The sequence below is a fragment of the Coptis chinensis genome, chromosome 3 (assembly GCF_015680905.1).
Source record: "Coptis chinensis isolate HL-2020 chromosome 3, ASM1568090v1, whole genome shotgun sequence".
Lineage (NCBI taxonomy): Eukaryota > Viridiplantae > Streptophyta > Magnoliopsida > Ranunculales > Ranunculaceae > Coptis > Coptis chinensis.
Genome location: NC_141458.1, coordinates 15711458 through 15725000, shown reverse-complemented (window position 1 = coordinate 15725000; position 13543 = coordinate 15711458). Strand labels below are relative to the sequence as shown.

Below are 13543 nucleotides of genomic sequence, written 5' to 3'. Positions count from 1 at the left end.
ATTGCTAGTTCACCCATCATCCCATAGTTTTAAAGATTATCATTTCGATCCAAGCATTGCACTCTCATCCATAGTACAAAATATATCGATATATCGTGATATTTGGAGATATTTATCCAAATTTCAGAGAAAGATATATAAATATCACGATATGTTCAGAGATATATATGATTACAAATATCGGTGATATTTTGATGATATTTGTGATATTTGGAGATATTTTGAGATATTTTGTGATATTTTGTGTATATAACAATTTTATTTAATATTTACCATTATATTTCAAATAAATATAAATAATGTATCATGATATATCAAAAAATATCTACGATATTTGTCAATATTTTGGATATATCCACGATATTTGCATGTGAAATAATGTCAAATATCCCCAAAGAGAAAAATATATCCACGATACATATCTAAAAATTAAGTATCGATAAATACCCATATCCTGAATATTTTATACTATGCTCTCATCTATCCAAAACATTTATAGTTTATCCAAGCATTGCACTCTCATAGTCTCATCTATCCAAAACGTCTATAGTTTAAAGGATATTTCATTTCCATACTGTGCTCTCATAAGTCCAAAAGTGCCCATGGAAACACCTCAACAAAGCTACTAGAGAAATCAATTATTTATGTCGGTATCTCTGAATGCTCTCAAAATGTCATTCCAATGGGGCTGCTAGAAGGCTCCTAAATTTGGCTGGCCATATAACACCCTAAAAACCAAAATGTCATTCAAATGGGGCTGTTAGAAGGCTTTTTAAATTGGGTTGGTGTGATAAACCCAGCCAATTTTGTGGCCTTGTCTAGTAGCTGCCATAATAAATTTCGAGAGACGGATGACACAGTTTCTATCGTCCTTGTGGTAAATTTTGACGGACAGCAGAAATTGTATCGTCGTCTGTCCAAAAAAAATTCAACTTAAGTTATTAACTAAAGGATGTCGAGCAGAAACTATGCCGTCCGTATCCATTTAGCACTTCAAAACATAAAAGAGTGATTAGGAATGAAATTCAAGTTTTAGTCTGCCATATTTGGCTCGGCAAGGTTAAAACTTTAAAAATCCTGTGTGGCAAGGGTTTAACAGCTCCTTTTAGTAGCCCTTCACTGGACGTGGTCTAAGGCATACTTGGCGCAACCTTCTCTCGCTATTGAGCTATGTGCCTTCCAATGCATCGAAGTGATGGCATAGCAACACCAGGTGGACTTTAGTCCTATAGTGAGCTTTTGCTCCATAATCTTAACTACTTTAAAAATTCCAGCTCCCAGCTATATTGACTCTTGGTCCATTTTTTGTGAAAATTTTTTCTCCTAATTTTTTTTAATTCAATGACTGTTTTGCTCTGATATTATTGTATGACTATTTTGCCCCTCTATTGATGATTAAATTTTAGTGATTTCAGATGCGTGTGTTTAAGCCAGAGGTGCTACACCTCCATCAGACTAGTAGATATAATAAGGAATTGATGATCCGATCAACAAAACTCCTTGTAAGAACTTTATACTTAGGTACTGCTATAATTGCTTAACTTTTTGACTATTAGGAGGTCTTTTGGGATGAAGGGTCCAACGTTACAAATGAATGTCTGTCATAATACCTCTCCTTTCTCCTTCCTCTAGTTCACCTTGCAAACCACTTTCTTTCTCTTCTCTCAATCTAAACTCCCCACTTACATTCTCTTTTCTCTAATCCCAAATCAATTAACTATATTCCATCCCCAAATCTCCCTCCATCACCTTTTCCTTCGTCTCAAATTCTAATGACTATTAGTAAATTCTAACCTCAGTCACCATCGTTTGCGGTTTCTAATTAGAGACAATGTCAAACGCAAACAATAACGATAGCAAGAGGTTCTATCATTCAATCATTGAAGGACCTAAAACCAAATTTGTATGATCAAGTCAAATCCCAAATCCAGTCAAATGACCTAAAACCCAAATTCCAAAAAATAATCACAACTTAAACTTAAAAAAGAGAAAAAATAAAAATAAAAATCTCCTTCTCTCCTGCCTTCCTCCTCCATCAAACGAAGAAAGAAAGAAAAAGAAAGAAAAAGACCCCATCTCCTTTTCTCTCCATCATCCATGGATGACGATGACGAATTCGGAGATCTTTACACTGACGTTCTCATCCCTTTCTCAAATTCCCACCCTACCCTTTTCCCTACTCCCCAAAAACCCGATCTTAATCAACAAACCACCACTCACTCTTTCCCCCTTTCCAATCATACCCCAACCCCAATACCACCCAAACTTGAAATTCATGGTCAAAATAGTCCTTTTAAGTTGAATTTAATTCAAGTCAAGAAAGAAGAAGTTGAGGCTGATGATATTGGAGGTTTGGAATTAAGAGATGTTAAGGTAGAAAATGGTAAAGGTGGGATTTTTATGGTTGAAGAAGAAGAAGAAGTCCAAGAGAAGTTGGATGTTGAGGTGGATTTGGATACTCAACAAGAACAAGAACAAGTTATTATTCCTGGTCTTTCTATTCTTGATGTGAAAAGGGAGGAGGGTAGTATTGGTAATAGGGAAAATGATGATGATGATGATGATGATGATGATGATGATTGGGATAGTGATAGTGAAGATGATTTACAGATTGTACTTAATAATGATGGGCGTATGGGAATGATGGATAGGAATAATAATGAAGGAATGGGAAGTGATGATGAGGATGGTGAAGATTTAGTTATTGTTGCTAATGGTGATCACCAGCAGCAGACTAATGAGGAGCAGGAATGGAGAGATGATGCCACACAGGGAGGCGATGGAGAAAGGAAAGAAGCGGGTGAGAACGGGAAAGCGAATGCAGGAGTGGTTAGTACTGGTGGCACGAGGATCGGGTACAATAATCATATGTACCATCCCCACCATTCTCAGTTCAAGGTCAGTTTCTCAGTGTTGTTGTCACCACACACATCATGTTGTATGAAAAAAGTTATAGTAGAAATGTTTGTTTGTAGGTTTATATACAGCTGTTGGAGTCGAAATTGTAAAAATTTAGTACTGGGAATTGGTCGTTTAAATGTAATGTATGCGTTCTTTGTTATAATAAAAAGTGGTATGAACATATTTTTGGCTACTATTATGAAGTTATTGTTATTGTTATTCATTTTTCTGTGTAGCTATGCTGATGTTCAGATTCTGGACTGACTGAACTACTGAAGGGCAATTGAAAAAAAAAATCCCAATGCAACAGCCGAAATCTATTACAGAATATGACATTATCTTGCGCTTTTTACATGAATCCCGTTTGACTAGTTTTCTTTGGCATATCAAAACATTTGAAAGAGGTCTCACGACAGGAAGGGGAAAAGGACGGATTGACTACGCTATTTCACATTAACATGATCAGTATAAACTGTATGACAATTAAATAAAGCAATTCATGTTGGAGACATTGGGGCATTGGTGTACAAGGTTTGGAGGTCCAAACCTATTCAGAATCTATCTAATGCGTTTATAATCAGATTACATTTGAATTAGGTTCTCCTCTGGCGTATCATCTTTGTCCATATCATGGTTGAGGTTGATAGCGAGCTATCTGCCAGTATGTTCTTGTGATATCTGGTATAGTAGCAGGGCTTAAAGCAAATATGCATCGAGTATCTTGCAAAATCGTAGGGAGCTTGTTTCCCTGTGACTGACTAATACTTGTCTGTGGATTGTTTTGTGAAGGAGTGGTAAACACTTTTCTAAAAAATTGCATAACTCGTGCCCTTGTAATATTTGTGTTCGAGTCTCTCTTGGGTTACTTGTGGAGAAAGTTAGGTGATTGGTCCTACATGTTTCTTCAACTAGTGGAAAATTATTTTAAAATTCCATTTTAAACGATTTAGGGGGTCAAGGAAAAGCCCGTTCTGATTTTTGGAGTAGCCTGTGTTTCTTAACCAAGTTAGTATTTTCTTTTGTTCCCCTCTAAAAAGAAATAATTTGTTCTATAAACCTATGTATAGCTCTTACTTCACTGTTGTTGCAGTCTGTCCATCCTTTATGTGATACTTCCTAAAGTTTTTAATCAGAAGTTACAAAACTTATTTATTTGTTTTGCTTTATGCGTTAATTTTTCTTGTTGCTATATCAGTACATGTAAATTCTTAGATGGAAAGTGATTGTTTATCATAAAATGTGATACCTGATTTTGGATTATGAATACAGTTGAAAGTTAGTGTAACTTTTTTTTGTTACCTTCTGTGGTTTGAGCCAATTTCAAATTTTTTGGAGGAATGAGTTGTATCTAATTCAATATTTAATAATATTGCATGATTTCTGGACCCTTGTTTTGGCCCCATTTCATTTTTATGGCACTTATGTTCCTTGTACTCCATTTATTAATTTTAGTTTGAATTGTTTTTGCATGTAGTATGTGCGACCTGGTGCAGCAGTGGTCCCCGGAGGAGCTATTGTTGGTCCTGGAAGTGCTCCAGGTCAAGTTCGTCCGCCTATCAATATGGGTCCTATTGGTGGTCGTGGTAGAGGTGATTGGAGACCTACAGGGCTCAAGATTGCTCCTGGAATGCAGAAGCCTTTCCACTCTGCTTGGCCCAACACCTCAGCTGGACGAGGTTTTGGCAGTGGATTTGAATTTACACTTCCACCTCACAAGTAATCTTTGCATTTCATAAGCTCGTATACGATTTCTAATTATCTTATATAAGAGCATGCTATTTAATCACTACATACATCGCGTGCTACTGAATAGACACGTCTTGTTTTGTGCGTGTTTTTTTTCCAGCTTTTCCATTTATTCTTAATAAAATAGGAATTGAACTGTGCACAGTATAGTTTGGAAAAGAGTCCATTTTTCTGGGAACGAGTTCATTTATGAGGTTGTAGTGTAGCAGAAACGTTATAAAAAGTTCATTAGAATTTGAAGATTAAGAAGTATAAAACGAAGAACCAAAATTGAAGAGTAAAACTGAAAATTGATCGAGTAAATTGATGAACCATTATGCAATAATTGTTTCTGTGCTCTATAATTTTCAGCGTCACCTTTGTTTTCAGGACAGTATTTGACATCGACATTGAGAGCTTTGAGGACAAGCCATGGAGACACCCCGGCGCTGATTTATCGAACTTTTTCAATTTTGAGTTGAATGAGGAGAACTGGAAAGATTACTGCAAACAGCTGGTTAGTGAAAGCTCTTGTCCATTTAGATTTTTTAATATTATCAATTGACTGATGGAGACATATTATGATAACACAGGAGCAACTTCGTCTGGAAGCTACCATGCAAAGCAAAATCCGTGTTTATGAAAGTGGACGTTCCGAGCAGGTATACTTCTTCATGCAGTCGGAAGATAATTGCTATTCCATGCATTTATTTACTTCCTACATAGGAGGAGAAAGAGGGGAGGTGGTTGGTGGTAAAGACAGATAATTGCTATTGCACTAATTCTTTCATCTTTCAGGACTATGATCCAGATCTTCCACCTGAACTTGCAGCAGCCGCTGGCATTCAGGATCCATCTGCAGAAAATCCACATCTTCCAAAGTCTGATGGCGAGCTGAGTGATTTGACTGGCCAAGGAAGAGGAGCTTCGCGCGCACGACAACTAATTGTATGGCTTACTTGCATATTTGTAATTTAGACATTTTTTTTTATGACTAATGAACCTTCTTCAATATTTTTTATGGTGATGTAAACTTTTCTTCCCCCTATTGATGTTTTGGTAGTGTGGCATTTCAAAATTTTAAGATGCTTTTCCTTAACATTAATATTTTAAGATGCTTTAACGCTTATAGCATATCCAACAGCATATAATTAATTTACTATGTTGGATGTGCAAATTTTCAATACTAGAAAGCAAATCAGCAGAAGCATCTAAGAGACGAGAATTAATCTTTTCTTAGATTAAGATGTATACATATCTGAACTAGGATGTACATTGTATATTGTAGCAATTACCCGTGACAAGATGACTCCTAAAATATATTTCGTGTCCAGAGCGAACTCTTGAGTCAGGTCGGGGCTTAAAAACAAACAAATGTCTTCCTGTCTGTCTTGTCTGTCCCATCTTCTTTTCTCAGCTTGCTCCTCTGTTCTTCTCCTTCTTTGACAAACAGTGAGACTGCTCTGTGGATGCCCCACTACAGTGCAGTATTCTACTGTTATGTACAAAGATAGACTTAGTGCAATGGTTATTGTTCCTTGCAATTGCTCTAAATATTGGGTTTGATCTCATTCTTGACAGATAAATAAGTACATTAAATTAAATGGTTCTTTTGAAATTTAAAAAAGGGTCAAGGGATTCGAACCTTTGACCCTACCCTACTTTTGATGGGGACTAAAAGTGTCTGCGCCACAGCTTCTTAATACTAGTAGCGTAAAAGGAAACATGCATCTTGAGAATAAAGATTGATCAAGACCGTTGTTTGTTTCTTTGTTTTTTTAATATGCTTGAGTTATGGAAGAGTGGAAGCCCGTAAGTGGCATTTAAAATTCCTATTCTTGTCATCACACTCAATTTGTCAAATTCATACGATTTCAATTCAAGAGGAGCACAATACATCACATTTTCTCCATCAGTACTTATTGAAGCTAGCAAATCAGCACGTTTCTTAGCTTCTCAATAGATTTTCTCTGGATGCACTGTAACTTTATGGACGCTCTAAGGTTCTCAAAGTTCTATGGAAGTTTCTCTTTATCCTGCAGTGTTATAAGGCTTTAAGAGAGTCTGAGTCATTACTAATAGAACCGAGACCAAGCATCAAACAGCCATGTTCAGAACCCCTTCGTTTGTTTTAATTTGACCTTTTGTACCCAAAAAGACATCCCTTATCCTATAGATGCTATGAAAACTCAAGGAATTGCAGCCTAAGATTTAGTCAATACCATATGCAAGTCTTATGTTCATTCCATTGATGTTCCATAAGGAAATCACGAATTCTTTTATGTCAACTCTTCTCAATATTTATTGGATTTACTCTCAACTATTTGTTTTCAAAACCAGCCAACAGGGAGAGCCATACAGGTGGAATGCGGTTATAACGCTGAAAGGCTTCCTTCCATTGATACCAGGCCGCCGCGAATCCGTGATTCAGATGCAATCATAGAGGTAGTATCAATAACTAAATGTCACAATGTCAATAATGAACCAACACTTCTTTGATTATAATAATATACTTCTTTTTATATTCTCAATAGTAAAATCAATAAACTAAAGTTCCTGGATGATCAGATTGTTTTGCAGGACTCTGGGGATGATGATGCAATCGCAACTAGTGATGCCGACAATGATGTACAGAGAGATGATCTCAAAGATAGTGAAGAAGATATTGCGCAGGCTGAAGATTTTGACCGTCTTCCCCAACCTTACAAAAGTAGGAAGGAGATGGTGGGTAGAAGAGAGCATATGGGTTCTGAAGGCGATGAGGTTTTGCCATCCCCTCCAGAAGTACCATTTAAATATAATCCTGGTTCTAAGGAGAGCGCACCTCAGGAAGGGAGGTACTGCATGTTTGTCTTGCAGATTTTATTTGTTTCATATTTATAAGTAGGCAGTACTCGAGCTTAGTATTTTGAATCCCTTTGTCTTTTTGAATCTATTTATGTAAGTGTATAGACTAAAACCGGATTGTAGAGCTCCTTCATTGTCAGGGAACTCATCCTCGTGTGGTTATTAGGTTTTTAGGTGATGTTGCCCGCCTTAGGTGAGTGGCGGAGCTGCAATATTACTAAATTCTGATGAAGCTCATCCTCATATGTTAAATAGGTTACTATTAATTATCGCCTGCTTGAGGTGTGAAACGGAGCTGCATTGTTAGTTAATTCAGTTGGAGCTAGAATCGGGTTGTTAGAAACTTTGTGTCTCCTAAGACCATCCTAAATGAGGAATCTTTGGATAGTTTCACAAAATTATGTATAGCCAATACGGCAATACCCAAAGTGTCCTGCAAAATACTATTAGAGTTAGAAATGGGAAAAAAAGAAGAGAAAAAGAGGAAGGAGAGGATGTAGAATGAATCAGAGTACAAATGTTCAAGATAAGTTTGTAACTGTTCCTTGCATGCGGTGTAGAATTGTGATTTGTCAGTGTGAACTTTCTCTGAGACATCATTAAATATAACCATGCGGTATATGAGAAAAACATTTATGTTACGTACTTAGTTAATAAATCTGATTTTAAGTGTCTGTAAGAAGTTTGTTTTCTTGTTTAGAAAGGATATTCACAGAAATAATTGTAAATGTAAAAAGAAAACTTTTCAAAAGGGAAAAAAAGTTACTTTAGTGTGAACACACAACAAAAGGTGTAGCTGTATATAAGCGTATAACCTTGTTTACCATGCTATGAATCGGTACAATAAAGGTAATGTGCTCCTTTAAACTTCCCTTAGTACACTTTTGATTAATACATATTAATATCTTCCAGTGAAGTATATATCCAACATCAAGTTTGTATTCACAAACTATACCCCATAACTATTTGCAGCTATATGTTTCTGGCTGATTGAGATATACGTAAATAATTTTGTGTTTCCTTCATAGTCTGGGATCTCACGTATCAGGGTTCACTAGACTGACCGGAAATGGTTGAATCTCCACACCTCTATTACGTAATCAGCTACTTCCTGGAGAGACAAGGTGTGGAACATGTTGAGCAATGGGATCTAGTCTGATTATCTGCCCTTAAATCTGGCTCTTGTTTTCAACCTAACAAGGCCTATCTTCCTCGTCCTTGTTGCGGGATCGTGGACGAGGAATATTTCCTTTGGTTTAGATTTCACCCTTTATTCCTTTATGAAGAATGCATTAAAGCAAATACTGACCTATTTGATAATCATATCGTGCCTTTATTCATTTTCTCTGTATGCTGCATGCTCTCTTGTATGTAATCCATGTCCAGTTCGTGGAGTAGCTTCACTGGAAGTTTCAAATCAGATTTTTATGACAACCTATATGAGCTTATAGCTTTAACTTCTTTCCAGGTTGCCACAGGGGACGTCTGACAGGTATTCTCATCAAAATTGTAAGCGTGGTAATGATGTGATCGCTTGTGAAAGTGCCCATGTAAACAAAGTCCATGGTAGTGAGAGAGAGAAATCAGTAGAAAGCATCACAGTTGATTTTGAGGTTGTAAGGGAGCCAAGTATAGAACAGAAAGTTGATACAAACAGCGAGTATGTGTTGGATGATAGCAGTGTTGCTTTGGAAGGGGATGAAACGGATGTGGACGTGATTATTTCTGGTGACACTGTTCGAGATGGAAGCCCTATTCCTTCTGTTAGAAGGAAAAAACTGAGTTCTCGAGTTGAGCAACCTACAGTCGAAGACAAAGGCAGTGTGGAGGGTTTTAGGGCCACACGCAGTAGTGACAACAGTAAAGCGAGATCGGGTAGCAGCAAGGATTATCATATGCGACGTGATGCTGGAGAGGAAGAAGTTATTCAAGAAGCGCGATCTAGACGCATGGAAGAAATCAAGAAGCGTCGTGATGGAGATGTTCATGATTTTAGAAGGAAGCACGATCATGTCTTGGATGGGAGACAAGAGATGGACCGAAGCCGTATGTTTGTAAAGGTTAGGGAAGATTCTCATCTTTCTTATCCTTACAGAGACTGGGATCTCAATCCAACTCATCTTTCACGTGTTAAGACTGTGGACATTGAGAGGTCAAGGGAGAGGGACCATTCTGTTGGAGCTCGGCAAAGAAGAGATGATGATACACACGGGAGAAGGATGAAAGATGAAGACCCAAGGAAGAGGGAGCATGTTGATGAATTTGGCTACAACAGGCACAGTAGTAAAGTGCGTGAAAGTGAGAGGAATGATAAGGAAGAACATCTACATTCAAGGAAACGTCTGGACAATGGTGACTGGAGGGGTCATCATGATAAAGATGTGGGACTGAGTCACAGGGAAAAGGATAATAATGTGATGATACGTCATGAGAACTTTGATGATTCTCATCCCAGGAGAAAGAAAGAGGAAGAGCATCTGAGGAGGGAGCAAGCTGACAAAGAAGTCATTCATGGCTATAAAGCTAGGGAGGATACCAGCCGAAGAAAGCGAGAGAGGGATGATGGTTTGGATCAGAGGAAAAGGGAGGATGAACCAAGGGTGAGAGATAAACCTGATGACAGTCATGCAGTTAGGCAGAGAGAGGAGAGCTGGCGGCAGAGAGAGAGGGATGAAAGGAAGCTCAAACAGCCCTATGAAGATATGCTTTCAAACCGGGAACGAGATGGGAGAAATTCAGTAAGAAGTGGAAGAGATATGGAAGACAAATCCAGGGTGGGGAATATGAGAGTGAAGGATGAGTCTAAAGTTTTGGCTTCTGATAAAGACTACCCGTACAAGGATAAAAGACGGCCTAATGAGCACTCTAAAAGAAATGATCGCGTAGAAGACGACACTTTTCGACATCAGAGGGGCCGTGACAGTGTTAATGCACGGGAAGCTCACTTCATTATTGAGGATAGAAATCTTAGGTCTGAAAGGTCAAGCAGTCATAATGACCGCACCTCCGATAGCCAATTAGTGCACAAGGAAAGACACAGAGAGAACAGAAGAGGCAAAGATTCTGACAGGACGGATCAAAATACACTGGGATCAAACAAAAGGAAGCAAGAAGACCATAACTCTTACCGTAATGAGAAGGTATGTCCCAAAAAAACTCCCAGAGTGAAATTGGCATCAGAGGTGGACTGGTTTAAAAGGAACGGATAAAGCTGTCAGTGAAATAAAGCATACTGAACTGTTATAATAAATAATAGAAACAACTCTAGGTTTACTTCTTTCTTTGCCAGTATTTTACCATTACAAAGTAACAACATAGAGCAGAAAAGTCCAATTAGCCTCTTGACAACTGAACTATTCATTAAATTAGGAGCTAATTTACATTGACACTGGTAGGTGTATTGACTGTATTCGTATCCAACACGGATGCAAAGTGTCGGACACGGCGAAATACCAAAATAGATGTATATCACATACAATATGACCGTGTGTCGTATCTGATATATGTGGACGCGTATCCTACACAGATTATTTTTTAAAATTTTGTGTGTCCATGCTACATAGATTGGCTGGGTGTCTTTGAACTAGTTTTGGCAGTAAGATTAACCTGGGATCTTTTTTTCATGTGGTGTTACAAAAAAATGTTCCTGTAATAAAAGAAGTAATAAAAGGAAATCAAGCCTTATCCCTCCCTAGAACCTGGAATCATTTCAAGTTATCTGGTTGTGTCTAACTCGTTCATTTATTGTTCTCCATCATGGCCGTAACATCTTGATCTTTCGGAATGATATATTTTAGAAAGGGGTTCAATATCCATATTCCTGATGTGTCAGCCTATTTTTACCAATTACCACCCTTCTTTCCATGTATGCCTTGAGCGTAACTTATCGGTCCAAAATTTCCCAATGAAGGTTGGGGGGTTCCACGTGTTGGACAACGGGGATAGCGTAGGCCTTGCTCAACATTACAATTATCCAAAATGTCCAAGTCATCTTCCATGCTCATGAGCTGTTACTCCCTCTTAGAGCCTCCACTTTCACCCATGCTATATCTCTGATATCATTTTCCTTATTCTTATCTCTTGTATATTTCAACCACAATAAGGGGCCAAAACCCATTTTTCGGGTGTAATTTGGGCTGTAGGATCCAGTTTGATCCTAGTTTTGGGAGCAACCCCAACCAGTTGAGAAATAATTTATAATTAAGTCCATGACCAAATTGGGTGATAAAGGAAGGTAATTTAGTCATTGGACTTGAGATTGTGTTTTTCAACTCAAAAACAGGTGCGACTTTCTCTGGCGGTTCTGTTTGTTTATGTATAGTCTACTTAGAGATTTAAGGGAATAGAGAATAAAGTTCTAAATATCAGAAGAAAAAAGAACTGTGTTTTGGTATATGCAGAGTCTACATTGCATGAAACTCAATGCAGATGCAGTCAATCTTTGTGTGTAGTCTTTTTCAAATGCATAATATAGTTTGCATTTTGCATGCACAGTTAACTTTGCAGTGGACGTGTGAAGTGAAGTGGAAATAATTACAAGTTGTAGATTACAACTACATGTTTCTAATATGGTCAAACTCTATATAGCTTAAAATCAAATCTGTGCGCCTCTGTGGCTGACCTTTTTTAGTTTTGTTTTTCACATTGTCAATCTTTGTTCCAGATGATATATAATAACCAACAACCACCGGTCTTTGGTTTCAGAGACGATACCATTTGGGAACAAAGTATAGTAAGAAGTTGACTCTAGGATCAAAATCCCCTTCATTAAGTAGGCCAACAATTGTTGATTTACTATACTAAGGAGAACCATGGTTCGTAAAAACAAATATGTCACCTAACTAATTTACTCCTCTATAGTGCCCTTTTTATCAATTTGATTTATCTAAATGATCGGACAAAATCTGTTCCTTTACTAACTGGAATGTGCTCGTAATAACATTTTGCCTTTGTTCAGGTTAGCAGTAGGGCTGCAAGTGAACACGAAAGTGTCAATGTACCAATCACTGGACACACAAGCTCCCGTGATCCTGGCAGCCAATCAAGGTTGTCATCCTCTACTACACTCTCCAAGAAGGGTTCTCATGACCATGATGCTCCGCAGCAACGCCATTCTTCCAAAAAACATAGAGAAGATGCTCCTTCAGATGATGAACAACAAAATCTAAAGAGAGGTCGATCCAAGTTGGAACGCTGGACAAGCAATAAAGACAGGGATGACTTCGCTAACTCTCTTTCTACATCTAAGGCTAAGGAGAGTGGCAGGAAAAACAATGATCTGTCATCTATAGTCAGTGAACAGCCAGATGACCAAATTGTAGCAGTTGGGTCTGTTGAAGACCAACATCCTGTTGGGGAAGAGGGAAGTGGTCATGACTTGGAGATGAAAGATGCTGGCACCGAACCATTACCAGGTATTAGGCAAGTGGAATCAGACAAAGTTGGGGATGACCGGCACCTTGACACAGTTGCAAAGCTAAAGAAGCGAAGTGAACGGTTCAAGACACCAATGCCAACTGAGAAGGATACCAATACACTCAAGAAGGTGGAAAGTGAAGCTTTAGTTTCTATCCAAAGTGAGAATGTTGCAGATGCAGAGGTCAAACCAGAGCGACCTGCTCGGAAAAGAAGGTGGATTGAGTAGCTAAGCACAATGACATCACATCTTATAAGAACTTTTGGCTTTTGTGCTTTGAAATTGTTTCCGCGATGCCTGGACACCTGGAAACTCCCAGTCTTTGAGACCTGGTACTTAAAAAGAGTTTCGACTCTCTAACTGCCTTGGCATATTTCCCCTATGACGCAGTGACTGCTTGTTTGGCCCAATAGATTATTTTGTAGTACGCCCGCAACTGTATTATGTATATACATATGTTACATTAGTTATGTATGTTAACTGAGAAATTGTAACATTGAAACGGCCAGTCTTGGTGGCTGGTGAACAGATTTTTATATTTCTGCATCTACTACTGTAATGTTGTACTCAAGGAGATGATATCTGGGATGCGATGGAATTCCAGTATCTGCTAATGCAGCAGACGGGTATGCTTGATGACGACATTGGTAATCT

The 13543-nt window shown here is 38.1% G+C and overlaps 1 protein-coding gene across 1 annotated transcript; it reads left to right on the top strand.

The window, feature by feature from the left end:
• The first annotated feature begins 1619 nt into the window (after positions 1 to 1619).
• On the top strand, positions 1620 to 13435 carry LOC147508195 (FIP1[V]-like protein). The gene is made up of 9 exons (XM_086600765.1): positions 1620 to 2898; positions 4376 to 4617; positions 5017 to 5143; positions 5220 to 5288; positions 5425 to 5574; positions 6967 to 7071; positions 7195 to 7463; positions 8942 to 10613; positions 12431 to 13435. The coding sequence occupies exons 1-9, from the start codon at positions 2098 to 2100 to the stop codon at positions 13115 to 13117; spliced, it is 4122 nt and encodes a 1373-aa protein (XP_086456891.1). The 5' UTR covers positions 1620 to 2097; the 3' UTR covers positions 13118 to 13435.
• Positions 13436 to 13543: the final 108 nt, after the last annotated feature.